A 14,595-nucleotide genomic window follows, 5' to 3' on the forward strand; every position below is an offset into this window, starting at 1 on the left:
CTTAGAATTCATCATCATCTTTTCTATCTGCATCCATATGATGTGACCAGAAGCTTTGTGACTGTCAATGCTTGTATAGATATCATTGGTCAGCGCATGCATCATATATGATTTGCACAACACATCAGCATGTGCTCTCTCTTTTTCTTCAGCAGTGTATATGGATTTTTCTTTGATTATTCTCTGAGCAGGTCTGCCTTCAGCAGGGATGGCAGGTGTTTCTCTCCAGAATACTGTAGTCCTTCCATGAGAGATTCCATTATCAGCTCTCCTTATTTCATTCTTTCAATAAAATTGAGGAATCTATCCCTCCATTGATTGTAATATCCTCTGAATATAACTGGTGGCTTGGTATCAGTACCAATAGCCATAGCCTCTCTTGAACTCATTTTATTTGATTAATATGATATCGGATCTTCTGCAATTCAAAATTTGATTTCAAGGATTAAAATTCAAAAAATATCTCAATAAATCGGACACAAAGAATTTGCACACATTCAATACTTAGAAAATTTTAGCACCAAGACTTATCCGGATTATAAGTCCGGACAAGCTTATCCGGATTAGATATCCAGACAACTAAGACAAACAAACTCGCACAAACCACAATATATCCGGATGAGAAATCCTGAGAAATCAAACACTTAGTCAAAAATTCACCACTTAACAAATCTCAATACGGACACAAAAAGTCATCAAGTCAAACAAACAAGTCAACAAGTCAAACAAAATGAAATCCGCACAATTAATCCACACAATTCAATATATGATCAAATACAAAGTTAAACAATCAATCCACTGAATCAAAAGTCAAACAATTCAAATCGCTTGACTATCAAAGTCAACAATCCGCACAAATATTCAACTTTAAAGTCAAAGTTCGTACAATTATGGTCAAAGTCAAAATTCGCTCAAACACTAAATTGCACAAGCTACAATATGATGAGTATTAAATCGCACGATATACCAGGCAGATATACTAAATCGGACACTTAATCGCACAAAGTTACAATCGGATTATCAATAAATCGGACACAACGACGAACGATTTCACTCTAACTCGCACACAACTACAAGCGATTTAACCCTATATCGCTCACAACGTTACCCGGTTTATCACTAAATCGCACACCAAACAAAACACACAGATTCACTAAGACTTAAATCGCATAAAGCAATAAACGGTTTAACCTAAATCGATCAAAGAGTTGTACGATCAATATTCAACCACAAACACAATTTTATCAACTTTTTACCAAAATTTTGGATTAAAACTTGAAAAATTATGAACTTTTGAAGAACATAAATTTTTTCGTAAACTCAAAAATCAACCAAAATCGGTTCAAATCTTGCTTAAAACTCAAAATTGTGTGAATCAAAGATGTTCAGTAAGTAATTGTGAATCTAGTAGTGCAAATTTTAACAATTAACAATCAAAATTGATGAGATTAGAGTAGAAATTTTGTGATTCCCAATTATCATACAAATCAGATTAATCCTTCAAGAGCACAATTGAGATGAGTAGAGAGAGATTTTCACCAAAGTTGAAATGATATTTCTTGAGAGAATTTACAAAATGATTAACATCAACTAACTACAATTAACCAGCTAAAAACTATTTATACTAGGAAATTAACAAAGGCTAACTATTACAAAGACAATTACAATGGGAGAACTTGAATACAACAATTAAGCACATTCTTGAACCCAACATCTTTGATTATACAAATAGAAGATAAGAAGTTTAAACTACTGTCAAAAGCTTGAAAGGATAAGGCTTCCTAATAGCCTTTAACTCTTTTTGGCATCTTTAGTTCATATTATTAAACATTTCAACAAAAAGGTGGTCCATGATATCCATCATCTATATAAATTTGTTTATTTTTCTCTCCATTAAATTTCTCAAATGGGTTGACATTTTCATGAGCGGAAGAAGGTTTTTTATGTTTGATTTTGTTTTTGAATCCTGCTCTTTTTAGAGTTTATATGAGTATTATATTATAATTTTTTTGATTAAGTTTGTTATTTATGTTCTTGATTTTCATTCAAATATACTTGATGAGTTATTTTTGAGAAGACGAACATTCGATAAAAAATAACTAAAAACATTAATAATGATATAATATTTTAAATGTCCTCTATTTAATTTGAGTTAACAAAAAAAGTTGGTTGTTAGTTGGTGGGACAAATGTAAATATATTTTACAAACTTGAAAAACAAATTTGGGATAAAGGAAGTTTATGAACGAACAAATATATTTATTCCTTGCAACTATATTTCTAACAATTATAACATAATCAATATTAATCATGAATGTAATTTTAGTAATATCGTTTATAATATATCTAAAAAGCGTCTCTAATGTTAATTTAATTATTATAAACAAATAATGTTTATGAACAAGAACGTGAAAGCTTAAAAGTATCAAATTGTATTGAGATTCATGTATGAACGGATAATAACACACAAATTAAAGGAATATGTTGATAATTATCTAACCAATGTTGTTTATAGTTTCGAAAAAATAAAGAATTACCACATATAATTTTTTAGAAAAAGTTGTATAAAATAGTACATGAAAAATAAATTCATATCTTTTGACAATTAGAACCGGGTGCCTAACCCCGTTTGACTTTTCCAGTTCAAGATAAATGCATTTGCAAGAATCAAAAAGTTCACAAAAATTGAAAATTGTATTTACCTGCATAGTTGAACCTTATTCAAGAAAACAATATAAATGGTACTTGAATCAAAAGAGCTCCCTGTTTTTGCTAGAAAACATGTCAACCAAGAGAAATCATACCATTAGCTATATAACGTATTTTATTTGACTTTGAATGCATATTTATTTCACGGAGGTGGCTATATGGGTATGAATATATAATAAAAAGAGTTCTTATAATATAGTGTTTTTTAATTTATGTAATTGTTTTTTTCTATATTCAATTAACTAATTTCATATGATGGTTTATTATAGTTTTCTTTTATGTGCAACCCGTTTCAAAACTCGTTTAATAAGTAGGTTGCAAAACAAGCATTAAGTTATATTAGAAATATTATTTTTGTGTTCTACCAGTATAATTCTTAATACTGCATACACATTTGCAACTACCATTTTTGTACAACTTTAATTTCAACATCGGAGCATTACTAATGTGGGTCATGGTGTGGAGGATATTTTTTTATTTGTTATAATTAATTGTTTGTTGCCCCCCCCCCCCCTTTTCCAAAATGGGAGCGTATGGATTGATTCGAAATTTCTCAGAATTATGGTCAACCTGAAAGAACATTTCCCATAGAAATCACACTTGGAAAGGGTGGACAATTAAGCGCCTTTATCTCTATAAGAACAGCGCGACCTATTATGAGATTTATGGACATTATCTAATAGTAAGAAGTATAAAAAAAGAAATTCTTCAGAGCGTAACCCTATTCATTGAGGAGGCCCATGGACTAACGAAGGGTGTCTGTGCTTAAATGCACATAATTTTTGTGCGAGACTCTATTTTAGGTTCATAATATATCGATTCGAAGCTTGAAATGAGAAACACGCTCTGGGAAAGTGTTCTTAGAATCAACGGGATCAACCTTCGTTCATTTATTGTACGTAGCATCAATTACTTTTTACAAGTACATTCGATGTTTTATATTATATTTTATTAGTTGTCAATGAATTAACAAGTTACGTTTCATCTGAAAGTAATTACATATTTATTTTCTAACAACACATTTTTGTCATCGCCCAACGTGTGATGCCACATACTAGTTTATTATAAACTTTTCTCCTTAGAAAATAAATAATTAATTAATATTAATATTCTAAAATGATTAATATATCAATTAAATAATAATTTAAATTAATATATTAATTAATTTTGAAACTAAATTAATCAATCAACATAATCAAAATAATTATAACTTATTTAATCTAAGTCTAAAATAAAATAAATACCCATTACCCAATATAAATAAATAATCTTAAGAGGCCCAAAATAATTAATTGTTGGTCCAATTAATTATCTAAATAACTAACCCAAAGATATATTGATCTAATTGTTAGCCCAAAAGACAAAACGACTCAAAGGGGGAAAGTTCTCGGCCCATAAAGCATTCAGACCAATCTCCATCTCAACCAGATCCAAGTTAGACCCGAGAATTGCACCCATTTGACCCGAATCCATGTTTTTTACCCGAAGTAGGGGTGTCGCAGGCAACAACTTCTTCAGGCAGTTTTGGCCTTGTTTTTGGTTTGTTTTCGCTGATTCTTTTTGCTAAAAGTCTAGAACTTGATTTTCCTCAACCATAGGAACACGAATCAACAAAACACATCAAGTATTGAGTCTTATTTTCTCATTTAAAGTTCAGGTCCAAAAACCACTCGAAATCGGACCTTCAAAACTAACATTTGAGATATAAGACTAATAAAGTTTGATAGATGACTCAAAAACAAAGCTAATCATATAAAGAACTTGAAGTTTGGTTGAGTATTTTACCTCTAATCGTCAATTAACGGAGATTTCAGATGGGGAATTTTGATCTCCAATTTCTCCCTCAATTCTCAGCGAAATCTCGATCTTCTTGAATAAAAAATGTAGAGGAAGGTCTTAGCTACTTAAACCTGCAAATTTATGAACGGGCCAATAAGAGCATCCTAAAATTAGCCACCGTTTTCAAAATCTGATTCTCAAACAAATTTGTATTTTTGTCCAAACATGTCCCTCAAAAATGATGAATTTGATGCTAACACATGCCCTGAACTATTAGGTAATTACATTCGGCTCCCTGGCTTCAATGTTTTGCCTAATATTATATTTTTCACCCATGTTTTGATATTTCCTTTCATTTTTTATCCGATTGAATATAAACTTATTTTTTCACTTCTCACTTTCTTTAAATGACATGATTGATTCTTTTTTCATGTTTTCTTCACATTTTTGGTCTAATTAAATAAAAACCAATTTTATTTTATTTTCCTTTTCACATTTATTTATTAACTCATTTTAGGATATCACACAGTGTGGGGATAGCTTCTACTTAGCCCCTTTTTAAACTCTTTCATCACCTTCATTAATCCAGTCATTGAAGCCACCTTCTCGTTTTGAAGTTTCAATTTTATAATGTAGGTTCTTCCATTTTGATTAAAATTTCTAAGTTTAGATTTTTTTTTGATTTTTTATTTTGATACTCAATTGTTAGAAGTTGTTTGTTTACCTCTTAATAATTTCATTAAGAGGCAGTATCTGAATCGCTAAGAGGTGAATATTGTTTGACAAAAAAAAGTATGCCTCTTAATGGTTCTAAAACCCTCTGAATGATTTTATATCGTGAGCCACTCTTAACCATTCAGCGCCATAATTTCATTGTAAACAATTACCAAACAATTATATTTCATTTTGCATTGTATCACGAGAACTCTTAATCATTCTGATCACTTAATCATTTTGCATCAAACCCTTCAGCAACTGCCAAACAGCCCATTAGATTCACTGTGTGAAGTGCCTATCTTAATTAATCAATTTGCTTAAGCGCGTTCATAAAAAAATAACTCATTTAGAATCATATTAATCAAATGTAGTTTAAAAATAATATTATGAAAATGTTTACAATTGTTTTCCAAATATATGCAACACAAATAAATCAAAATAAAATAAAACATAAAATTACAACTATTCAAAGAAGATGAGATGAAATCTCATACTTGAAAATATCAGACTGTATTTGTTGGCAAATAATGCTCAAGTTTGTAGATTGATATCGAAGAAAGTGATCAATTATCGGCAAACATCAGTTGGTTGTCCCAATAGGACATATTATCGACGTTGTCCTGCCAATATATTGCCTAATTTTCACCCAATATTCAATAAAAACAGTGATCGTATTTTTTTCACTGAACGAATACATCACAATCTCAAAATACTTCCCGACCTTAAAAACATTTTGTTTTATTCGAAAGATTAATGGAAATAACAACAGACAAGATTTATTATTGTTATTCAACAACAAAGAATGTCATCGACAACCTGACACCCCCTAACTTCAATTCCTAGCTCCATCCTTGATAAGCACTTACATACAAGAGTCGCAACCCTCACTTAACTTATTGGGTAACATTTTTAAACACCAAAATGAATTGATCCTAAGCGTTTATCTCCTGGTAAGCGCTTACGTTATGTTCTTGAGTCTTTTTTTACATAGGAAAGACTTCATAAAAATTAAAAAATATTTATAAAATTACACATTTACCCATCAACCTACTATAAAATAAATAAAGATTTGTAAAAATGACACATTTTCTTTTATTTCTTTCCTACTCAAAAACATGAAAATTTATTTTATTTTCTTCCTTTCACTCTAGAGAACACGAATAAAAAACTTTCTTTCTTTTCTTTCCTTTCAAAATTCGAGAACACAATGTTACCGAGTGATTCTTATCTCTTTCATTTACTAGGTAGAGACGCTTCATCATTGTCTTCTCTCTTATCAGGTAATATTCTCAGTATGATCATAGGAAAATTGATCCGAAAAACGATTACCTGGTAAATGTTTCATAATGATCCTAGTCAGTTTAAAGCAGAAAATTTCGATCAAGATATATAACCTTAACCTGATATTTTTGCAAATCAAATGAGCTACATTATTGATTTTGAATTAATTAATCGGTTAAACTTTGGTCTTACATAAAACCATAACCAATCATTTCTTTTATAGTCGAGCTTGAGAGGGAGAGCCCTCGACAACAACAATGGGGAGGAACATGAAGAGGCAAGATCAACAAGGTGAAGGATCACGTGAGAAGGGGAGTTAAGGTGAAAAGCGTAGTAAGATATTTGGATCATTGATCACCTTTAATCTCAAACTCACTCATGAATCACGTTTGATACATGGATTAATCTGGTGCATCTCATCCTAATATGCATATAAGGGTAGAGATTTCTTCTTACACTTCTCACCTTAACTCTCCTTGTCACCGGAACCCAGATTAACAAATCAACAAGAACTAGAGAAGTAGAGAGAAGAATCTATACCAAGTCAAGGTTGAGATATCAAGGTTCAAAAAACAATTAGGACTCGATGATCAAGTATTTTTTTTCAATCAAACCGGATAAAAGAACTTCCTTTTCAAACCAAATAAAGACTAGTCAAGATATTATAGTTACATTATTTTTAAATCTATTAATTTATTTTCTAGACGGACCTTATCAAAAGCCCCGAACAATGCGACAGGTTGAACTTCTTTAGAAAAAATGGGTCTTGAAGCAGACTACATCGCCGGTTTGGTTTTAGTTTGGTTCAATGTTTACATTGTCAGATTCAGATCCGTACGAGTTTTTTCGAACTGCTTTGACTAGACTTCAACCAAAATGGTATTTTCCAGAGCTGTCTATGTGCAACTCTATAAAGAAGTATAAAAAATAAAAAGTTTCCAGCTTATACATATCGTTCCGCACACAAGATACGTTTAACATACACAAAGTAATAGAAAATATGAGGTATACATAGAGAAACCGATTATGTCAAAAACAACAGATTCAAAATGTAGAAGTTAGAATAATAAATCAAACATTATACCTTAAATCAATAAGAACCCAAAATTGTGGACAAGGTAATGGAACCGAACGTAGACCCGATCAAATTGCTTCATGGAGCGTTCTCGAGTATTTTTTTTCCGAAGGAACGGAAAGGAAAATAAAAGTTTCCAAATCTTTTAAGGAGGGAAAAGAAATAAGAAGAAAGAAAAATAAAAAATTATTTTCTTTTATTCCATTTCTCTACTTTCCCTTCCATCTCAAGAACAAACACAATTTTCTTTTATTTGTCTTCTTTTCCCATCATTCTTTCCTTATATTCTCAAACTCGAGAACAAAACATCAATAATCGATGGATCTGTCTCTGACGTGTAATTTAGTTGATAAAAGAGTGAGATGAATTTACTTAAACTAGAACAGTACTTGCACAATGCAGCGAGATACATCTTAATTTTAATGTTTCGTTTTATATTTTGGCTCTATCGATGTTATAATGCGATTTTATGTGGTTTTAAGAAAATGAAAATGTTTTTATTTTTGAATGAAATATAAATTTAAAAATATTATAAAATTTTGAAAAAAAGAGATTTTAATATAAAATTAACTATTTAAAAGTTCGTTTCTGTGTAATTTTTTTAATTCAAATTTTTATTATAATTAAATTGAAGTTTAATAACGAACTAATTAATTTTTGAGTTAATAAAATAATTTAAAAAAATAATAATTAAGTATTTTGTTAGAACTCAATGATTATCTTATTATATTTTAGATTTTTTATATCTAAAATGATGTTTATCATGTATTTGATTATGTTTATCTGCAGTTAGTTATATGAATTCAAACATAAAATTTTAATAAGATGTACTAATGCATTTTCTACTTGTAATCTTGAATTTTAAGTAATATGCATCAATTATCAGTACTTTATGCATAAAAAAAAGTTGTTTTTAAAAGTTTTTGACAAATGCTTTATAGTATAGTATAGATTATACGAATTCAAAGATAGAACTTTAATAAGATGTACTCATGCACTTTGTATTTGTAATCTAGAATTTTAAGTAATATACATAAATAAAAAGTACTTTATACAAAAAAATTGTTTTTAAGAGTTTTTGTCAAATGTTTTATAATATAGTATATACAAGACATTTCTTGGGGTTTAATCCTAGCCCCCGCTAGTCTCAACCGCTGAACGAGCCAAAAAATGTCTTTTCTCATTGGTATTTTTAGAGATGAGTTAGAGTTGTCGATAATTAACTTTTATCCAGATAAGCAATGAACAACCTAATAATAAAACCCAACTAATCCAACCAAAATTGTTCAAGACAATCGCTAATGAATAACTTTAGATCATAATTCTATTTAAACCACGATTCCATGACAAAATAATTCTCAAATTGTGGGTTTAATTTGGTTAAAAAGGAAAAATAGAAAAAAGAAAAAGAAAAAGAAAAACCAAAACCAAAGCAAGCCTTTTTCCATTTCGTACCAAAAACCCTTTCAATCGTTCCCGCTGTTTTCTCATCATAAATCCATCGGTACGACATCGGTCTCGTTTCTCCTCCAACTTTTCAATCAATCTCAATTTCATATTTCCTCATCCTTATTTATGTATATATGCTTGCATATTTGGAGAAGAAACCCTAGCTTTTCCAAAAACCCCAATTTCATCTTATTCTTCGATACTTCTTCTCCAGGTATACTCTTAACTATTTCCCATTTTTTTCATTCATATTTTGTTTTACATGCCTCTAGAAACATAATTGTCGTCGCTTTTTGTTTGTGGAGGTGATATTGGTACAGCAGATTATTGATTGAATGGAGGGCATACAGCATCCGATACCCAGAACAGCAGAGGAGGTTTTCAATGACTTTAAAGGAAGAAGAGCTGGTTTAATCAAAGCTCTTACCACCGGTATGCTTTATTTTTTGTTTGTTTGCTTCTCGGTGATATGTTACATGTTGCAGTTTGATGCTTGTTTATTCTTTTATTTTAGTTTGTGTGTTTGGTGGGGTTTCTACTGATTCTTATAGCATTGTGGTTTTGCAGACGTTGAGAAGTTCTATCAGTTGTGCGATCCTGGTTAGTTATTTTTTTCGGGCTCTTCTCACAGATACACAATTTATATTCTTAATTCAATATTAGACTTGACATTAGTTTTTCTTTTGTGAGTAAAACCTAGTTATTCCAATTGCCAACTCGATATAAACCTTTTGTTTTGAAGTTCTCGTTACCTAATGTGTACTATTTGTAGTTTACTACTTCAATGGTTGTGATGCCAAACGTAGTACACTAGTACTTGCTGGATACTACAAAATGATATGGACACTACCAATATTTTTTAATTTTGTAATAATACTAGCAAGTTCAACGTAGTGATCAAAATGTTCTATTGAAGCGTATGATTTATACCAATATGAACTTGCAAAATATTCAAAGTTAAGATGTAGCTTTTTATATGGAATGGAAGGAGGATTCAGTTTCTGAGTTTTGATGATACGAAGACCAGGTTTCTTTTTATATGCTCATTTGGAGCAGAGGGAGTAGCTTTCTTGTTACAATACATAAATGCAGCATTACATGTTTAGATCATGTAATTTTTCACAAGAAGACACATAATTTCATAAATGTAGATATCTGTTCTTGTTTATAATACTAGTTTGTTATGTGGTTCTAGCTACTATAGCTTGATAATGTTTGCCCTCTAGTGTTTAATTTACTTGTATATTATGGGTTTGTGGTTTGTTTGTTTGGCTATTTAATGAAGATGCTCCAAGTGAGCAAATGGTTGTAAGAATGAAAAGGTATTGCTAAGTTTCAAAGATAACTGCTTTTGTATTTCAAACCACTACTTAGGTATCCGTGTTATCTTGTTAGGGATGACTTTTGTTTCCCAACTTATGATGGTTTGTTTTCATGTATTTGTTGAATGTTGTATGCATAGTTCACATAAATCCCATAAAAATGTGCCATAACAGAAAGAGGACTAGGATTTCTTATCTCCCATTTCCCAACAGTTATGACAAGACATGTTTGATTAGGACTTAATCAAGCCTTGGAAAATGTGAATTTAGTGCATTGAGTTATTAAGCTGTTCCAATGTTGCCAATCTCAAATGGAAGCTACGTTCTCTTATACATGGCTTAGTAGCTGAAGTTCTGCTACCTTTTAACAATGGAAGTTGCAGTGAGCCATTGATTGGATGTCACATGAACGGTGTCTACCCCTGCCTGATATTCTTATATACTATTTTGACAGTTCATAAAATGGCACTAATGGTAATCCTTGGGATAGATTAATAATTGCTCACTGTGCCCTGGAAGTCAATTTCATTTTGCAGAAGCGGGTTATGGGTGTGCTTGAATTAGATTGTAAATGATGGACCTTTCTTAAATTTTACCCTGTTTCGTGCCTTGGGTACTTGAATATTCTTTTAAATTTTTTTATAAGATGGTTCTGGGTATCGGTCTCTGATTTAAATGCTGGTATAACATTTTGAAACTAACAGTCCATATTTCTTAACCATTGCAAATTCCCTGTAGTCATTCGCTTTTTAAATATAAAGAAGTTAGGATCGTAGTTCATACGAGTTGCAATACTATCAAAGGGCTCGAATGTCAATTTGAGGCTCACGGTTAACTTTTCTAATCCAAGAAGATGGCTTTTTTTTTTTGTAAATATTAGATGGATATTGACATAGCTGATGTTGATGTTGCTTCATACCGTCGAAACCATAAAGGCTTTCACACTATTTTTCATTTCCTTTTTCTGCCTTTGATCCATTGATGGTGCTATATGTTATCTACTAAAAAATCATTCTTTATTCTATGTGTAAACTGATCATGAGAAGGTTAGTGTGTTTGTGTACATATACATACATAAATTGCTTGCATCTCTAGTTATAGCTTCTGTTGTGTTACTTTACAGAGAAGGAAAACTTGTGTTTATACGGTCTCCCAAATGAAGGATGGGAAGTCAATCTGCCTGTTGAGGAAGTGCCTCCTGAACTTCCTGAGCCAGCTTTAGGTATAAACTTTGCTCGGGATGGCATGCAGGAGAAGGACTGGTTATCACTAGTTGCAGTTCATAGTGATTCGTGGTTGCTCTCTGTTGCTTTCTATTTTGGTGCACGATTTGGATTCCGTAAGAACGAAAGGTAATATTTATTTGATCAAACCATATAAGATGTTCATAAGTTTAAATTTCTTTTCTCAAGATTCTTTAATTTGACACCTTTCTAATGGTTGCCATTTGCTAACATTTTGTAGTCATCACATGAAACTATGAAAGCTTCATTTGGATTGATTACAAGCTTCATATGTAATTGATTATTGCATTTTTGCATCACAAATTTACTATGCTGCCATTTTGTAATTACTCCTCGCAACAAACTCTTTTTGATACCATCATAAAAGGCATATGCATTCATGAGATTTTTCACTATGACTTTAGTTGTATTTGACAGACCCTCTTTCTGGATTCTGCAACTTGTGTGCTCATATTTTATTCTATGGATAGACTTAAGTTCTTTTTTCTCCTTTAGCCTTTTGCCATCCTGACATTTCTCTCTTCTAGTCATCCTATGCTTGGCTATCTAAGCGACTGTCTGTAAATCCTGTGGCTTGTAATAGTTGTCATCAACAATTACAAAACTTGGAGAACAATGGTCCAAAACTTTGCTTTCATTCCAATTTTGGGGAACCATGGTCCAATACTTCTGATTTTTGAGGAACCATGAACTTTTCATTTTGGGGAATCATAATGGAACTAGCTTTGCCACCAAACATAATTTGGGGAATATGAATTTGGTCACTGGTCTCTTAAACGAGAAGTTTTGATTATGCTTTTACCAATATAGGAATGAAAGCAAAGTTGGTTCCATTTTGATGCATTTTACCCATTTATCTATTGTTATAATAGAAACTTTAGGGAGTTCAAACGTATTCAGAGTCGTCATTTTTTTTCTTGGTTCAGTTTCTTACCATTCTGAGCAAATAAGCAAACTATACTCGGCTAGGAATATGGCTTTATTAATGGCAGAATCGTTGACAACTTCACTTGTATAGTTGTATTTCATATAGAACTTCCTGGGTTATCTCAAAAACTATCATATTTGCTCATTTGATTCACTCATCTCTGAGCTTTTTAGTTCAACCACTAAAACAAATAGTTGCCTAGTCGAACTGAAAATGACACCTTTGTGTGGGCTTTGAGTTGTTTGAAGTGTTAGACTAGCATTTTGGATGATGATCAATAAAGATGAATAGCAAGTGCAAGTTGAATGTAAGGTGGGAGCTCTTCCATGATAGTAACTGATATGTTCGTTGATGACGTACAAAACGCCTAAATAACAAGTTGAAGCAAGCACTAGGGGTTAACCTGTTTCAAATCTCTTTAAGAGTCAAACACAACAACCAGAAGCCCAGATGGCTACATTATCATCCATGCCTTTCCTGATTGACGTCTCAACAATCCAAAATGCTACATTATTATTCTCATCTTGTCGAGCAGCAAAAGACCCAAAATATGAGGTCTGGCCACGATTGACTTCAAGGCTGTAGAAGTATGAAGTACAATACTTTGAACATCTGTCTTGGCTATGCAGTAGTCTTACCTATTTGAAATATGCCAAGAAGGTTCGATAGATGTTGACACAGCCGGTTTGTTGGATGGTTTATGATTGTCCTTCATGTGAAAGTTGAATAAACCGAGGACCACCTAACTTACTGATTAGAAGGTTCTCTCATAGCCTCTTGACAAGTTTTTGAAGGTCATAACATAGACAGGCCATAGCAAGGATGCAAAACCATTAATTTTATCTTCAACCACCAGAAAGGTGGGGTTATTTTGAGCCCAAACAGCAAAATACGAACTTAATGTCACAACCACCAAGAGCTATATGCTTTGTCAAGTTCTATGTTTTGCCATGGCTTGTGAAAGAGCTATAGCTAAGATGGTTGTCTGCTTTCCCCGTTACCAGGTAAATAATGTCTTTGAACTTGCATAATGACACTAGGGATATTGGGAGTTTGTTTGTCGCACCTCTGCTATAGCAGCAAAGTTAAAAAGGGTACTACCCATCATTCTGGCCAATAATGTAGTTATCTTGTAGTTGACCTATAGAAGTTTACTGCAGGTCCATTTATTCTCCTTTGCTTAAAGTCTATGATAAACCTCCTTTGAGGTTTACGTATAGAAGAAGAAGCTAAGTCTAATTGTGCTGTCGAGTCTTACTGTAAACAGGAATAGGGGAGGGGTAGATTGGTAATCTCGTCTTGCTTAAATAGGTTGCTGTTAGAGGAAGTGGGTATTCTGTTTTGTATTTTCGGTGGAGTTAGTTTGGAGCGTAAGCTCAAGGAGAGTACCCAGACCTCTCGAAAGTCTGGGAATTGCATCGATTTCATGTTTCAATAGATTGGCCGACGATTTTCACTGTTGTATGTTACAATCGACGTGTTCTAGCTACTGTATTTCAGCCACTGTATGTTTACCGCTTGCGATTAGGGCTGTGGAGTTAAATTTCTGTTACGATTTAAGCTAGGGTACATCAAATTGGTATCAGAGCTCTTTCCGATCGGACATGGCAAATGTGACGACCCGAAGTGCCAATAATCGAATTGAAGATTTGGAGAGCAGCGTGGGTTCGATTGAAAGAAGTCCGGAGAGAATCGTACAGCAAATCGAAGAATTGAGGAACGATTTCGTGACGAGGACGAATGTGACTAATACGTCTGATGAAGATACCGCCCGATTTGATCAAAGAGACAATAATCAAAGCAGTCAAAACCAGTTCTTAGCTGTGAAGGGACGTGTAAATGGTATGAAACCGAATTGATATTATATAAGGTGTAATTACAAGACTAGATGAGCCCTCTATTTATAGGATTAGAGAGGGACTAATAAGCAATAATAAATTACATACAGATCCCTAAGCTATAGCTATTTACAACTAACACTCCTCCTCAAGTAGGAGCATAGATGTTAATCATGCCCAACTTGTTACATATGAAGTCTATTTGAGTCTTCCGGAGTGGTTTTGTGAAGATATCTGCTAGTTGGAACTCTGTT

General features: G+C 32.3%; 1 protein-coding gene across 3 annotated transcripts in view; it reads left to right on the forward strand.

Moving 5' to 3' along the window:
• Positions 1-9,032: 9,032 nt before the first annotated feature.
• The window catches only part of LOC112506757 (PHD finger protein ALFIN-LIKE 7-like), a 17,928-nt gene continuing 12,365 nt past the window's right edge, over positions 9,033-14,595 (forward strand). Inside the window, exons 1-5 of one of the 3 annotated variants that reach the window (XM_025111011.1) lie at positions 9,033-9,064; positions 9,165-9,223; positions 9,315-9,441; positions 9,577-9,609; positions 11,455-11,683. In XM_025111011.1, the coding sequence (XP_024966779.1) occupies positions 9,345-9,441; positions 9,577-9,609; positions 11,455-11,683 (359 nt within the window). In that variant the 5' untranslated portion in view covers positions 9,033-9,064; positions 9,165-9,223; positions 9,315-9,344. The other 2 variants (XM_025111013.1, XM_025111012.1) reach the window with 2 other exon arrangements.

This window comes from Cynara cardunculus, assembly GCF_001531365.2.
Source record: "Cynara cardunculus var. scolymus isolate 2C chromosome LG 2, CcrdV1, whole genome shotgun sequence".
Taxonomy (NCBI): domain Eukaryota; kingdom Viridiplantae; phylum Streptophyta; class Magnoliopsida; order Asterales; family Asteraceae; genus Cynara; species Cynara cardunculus.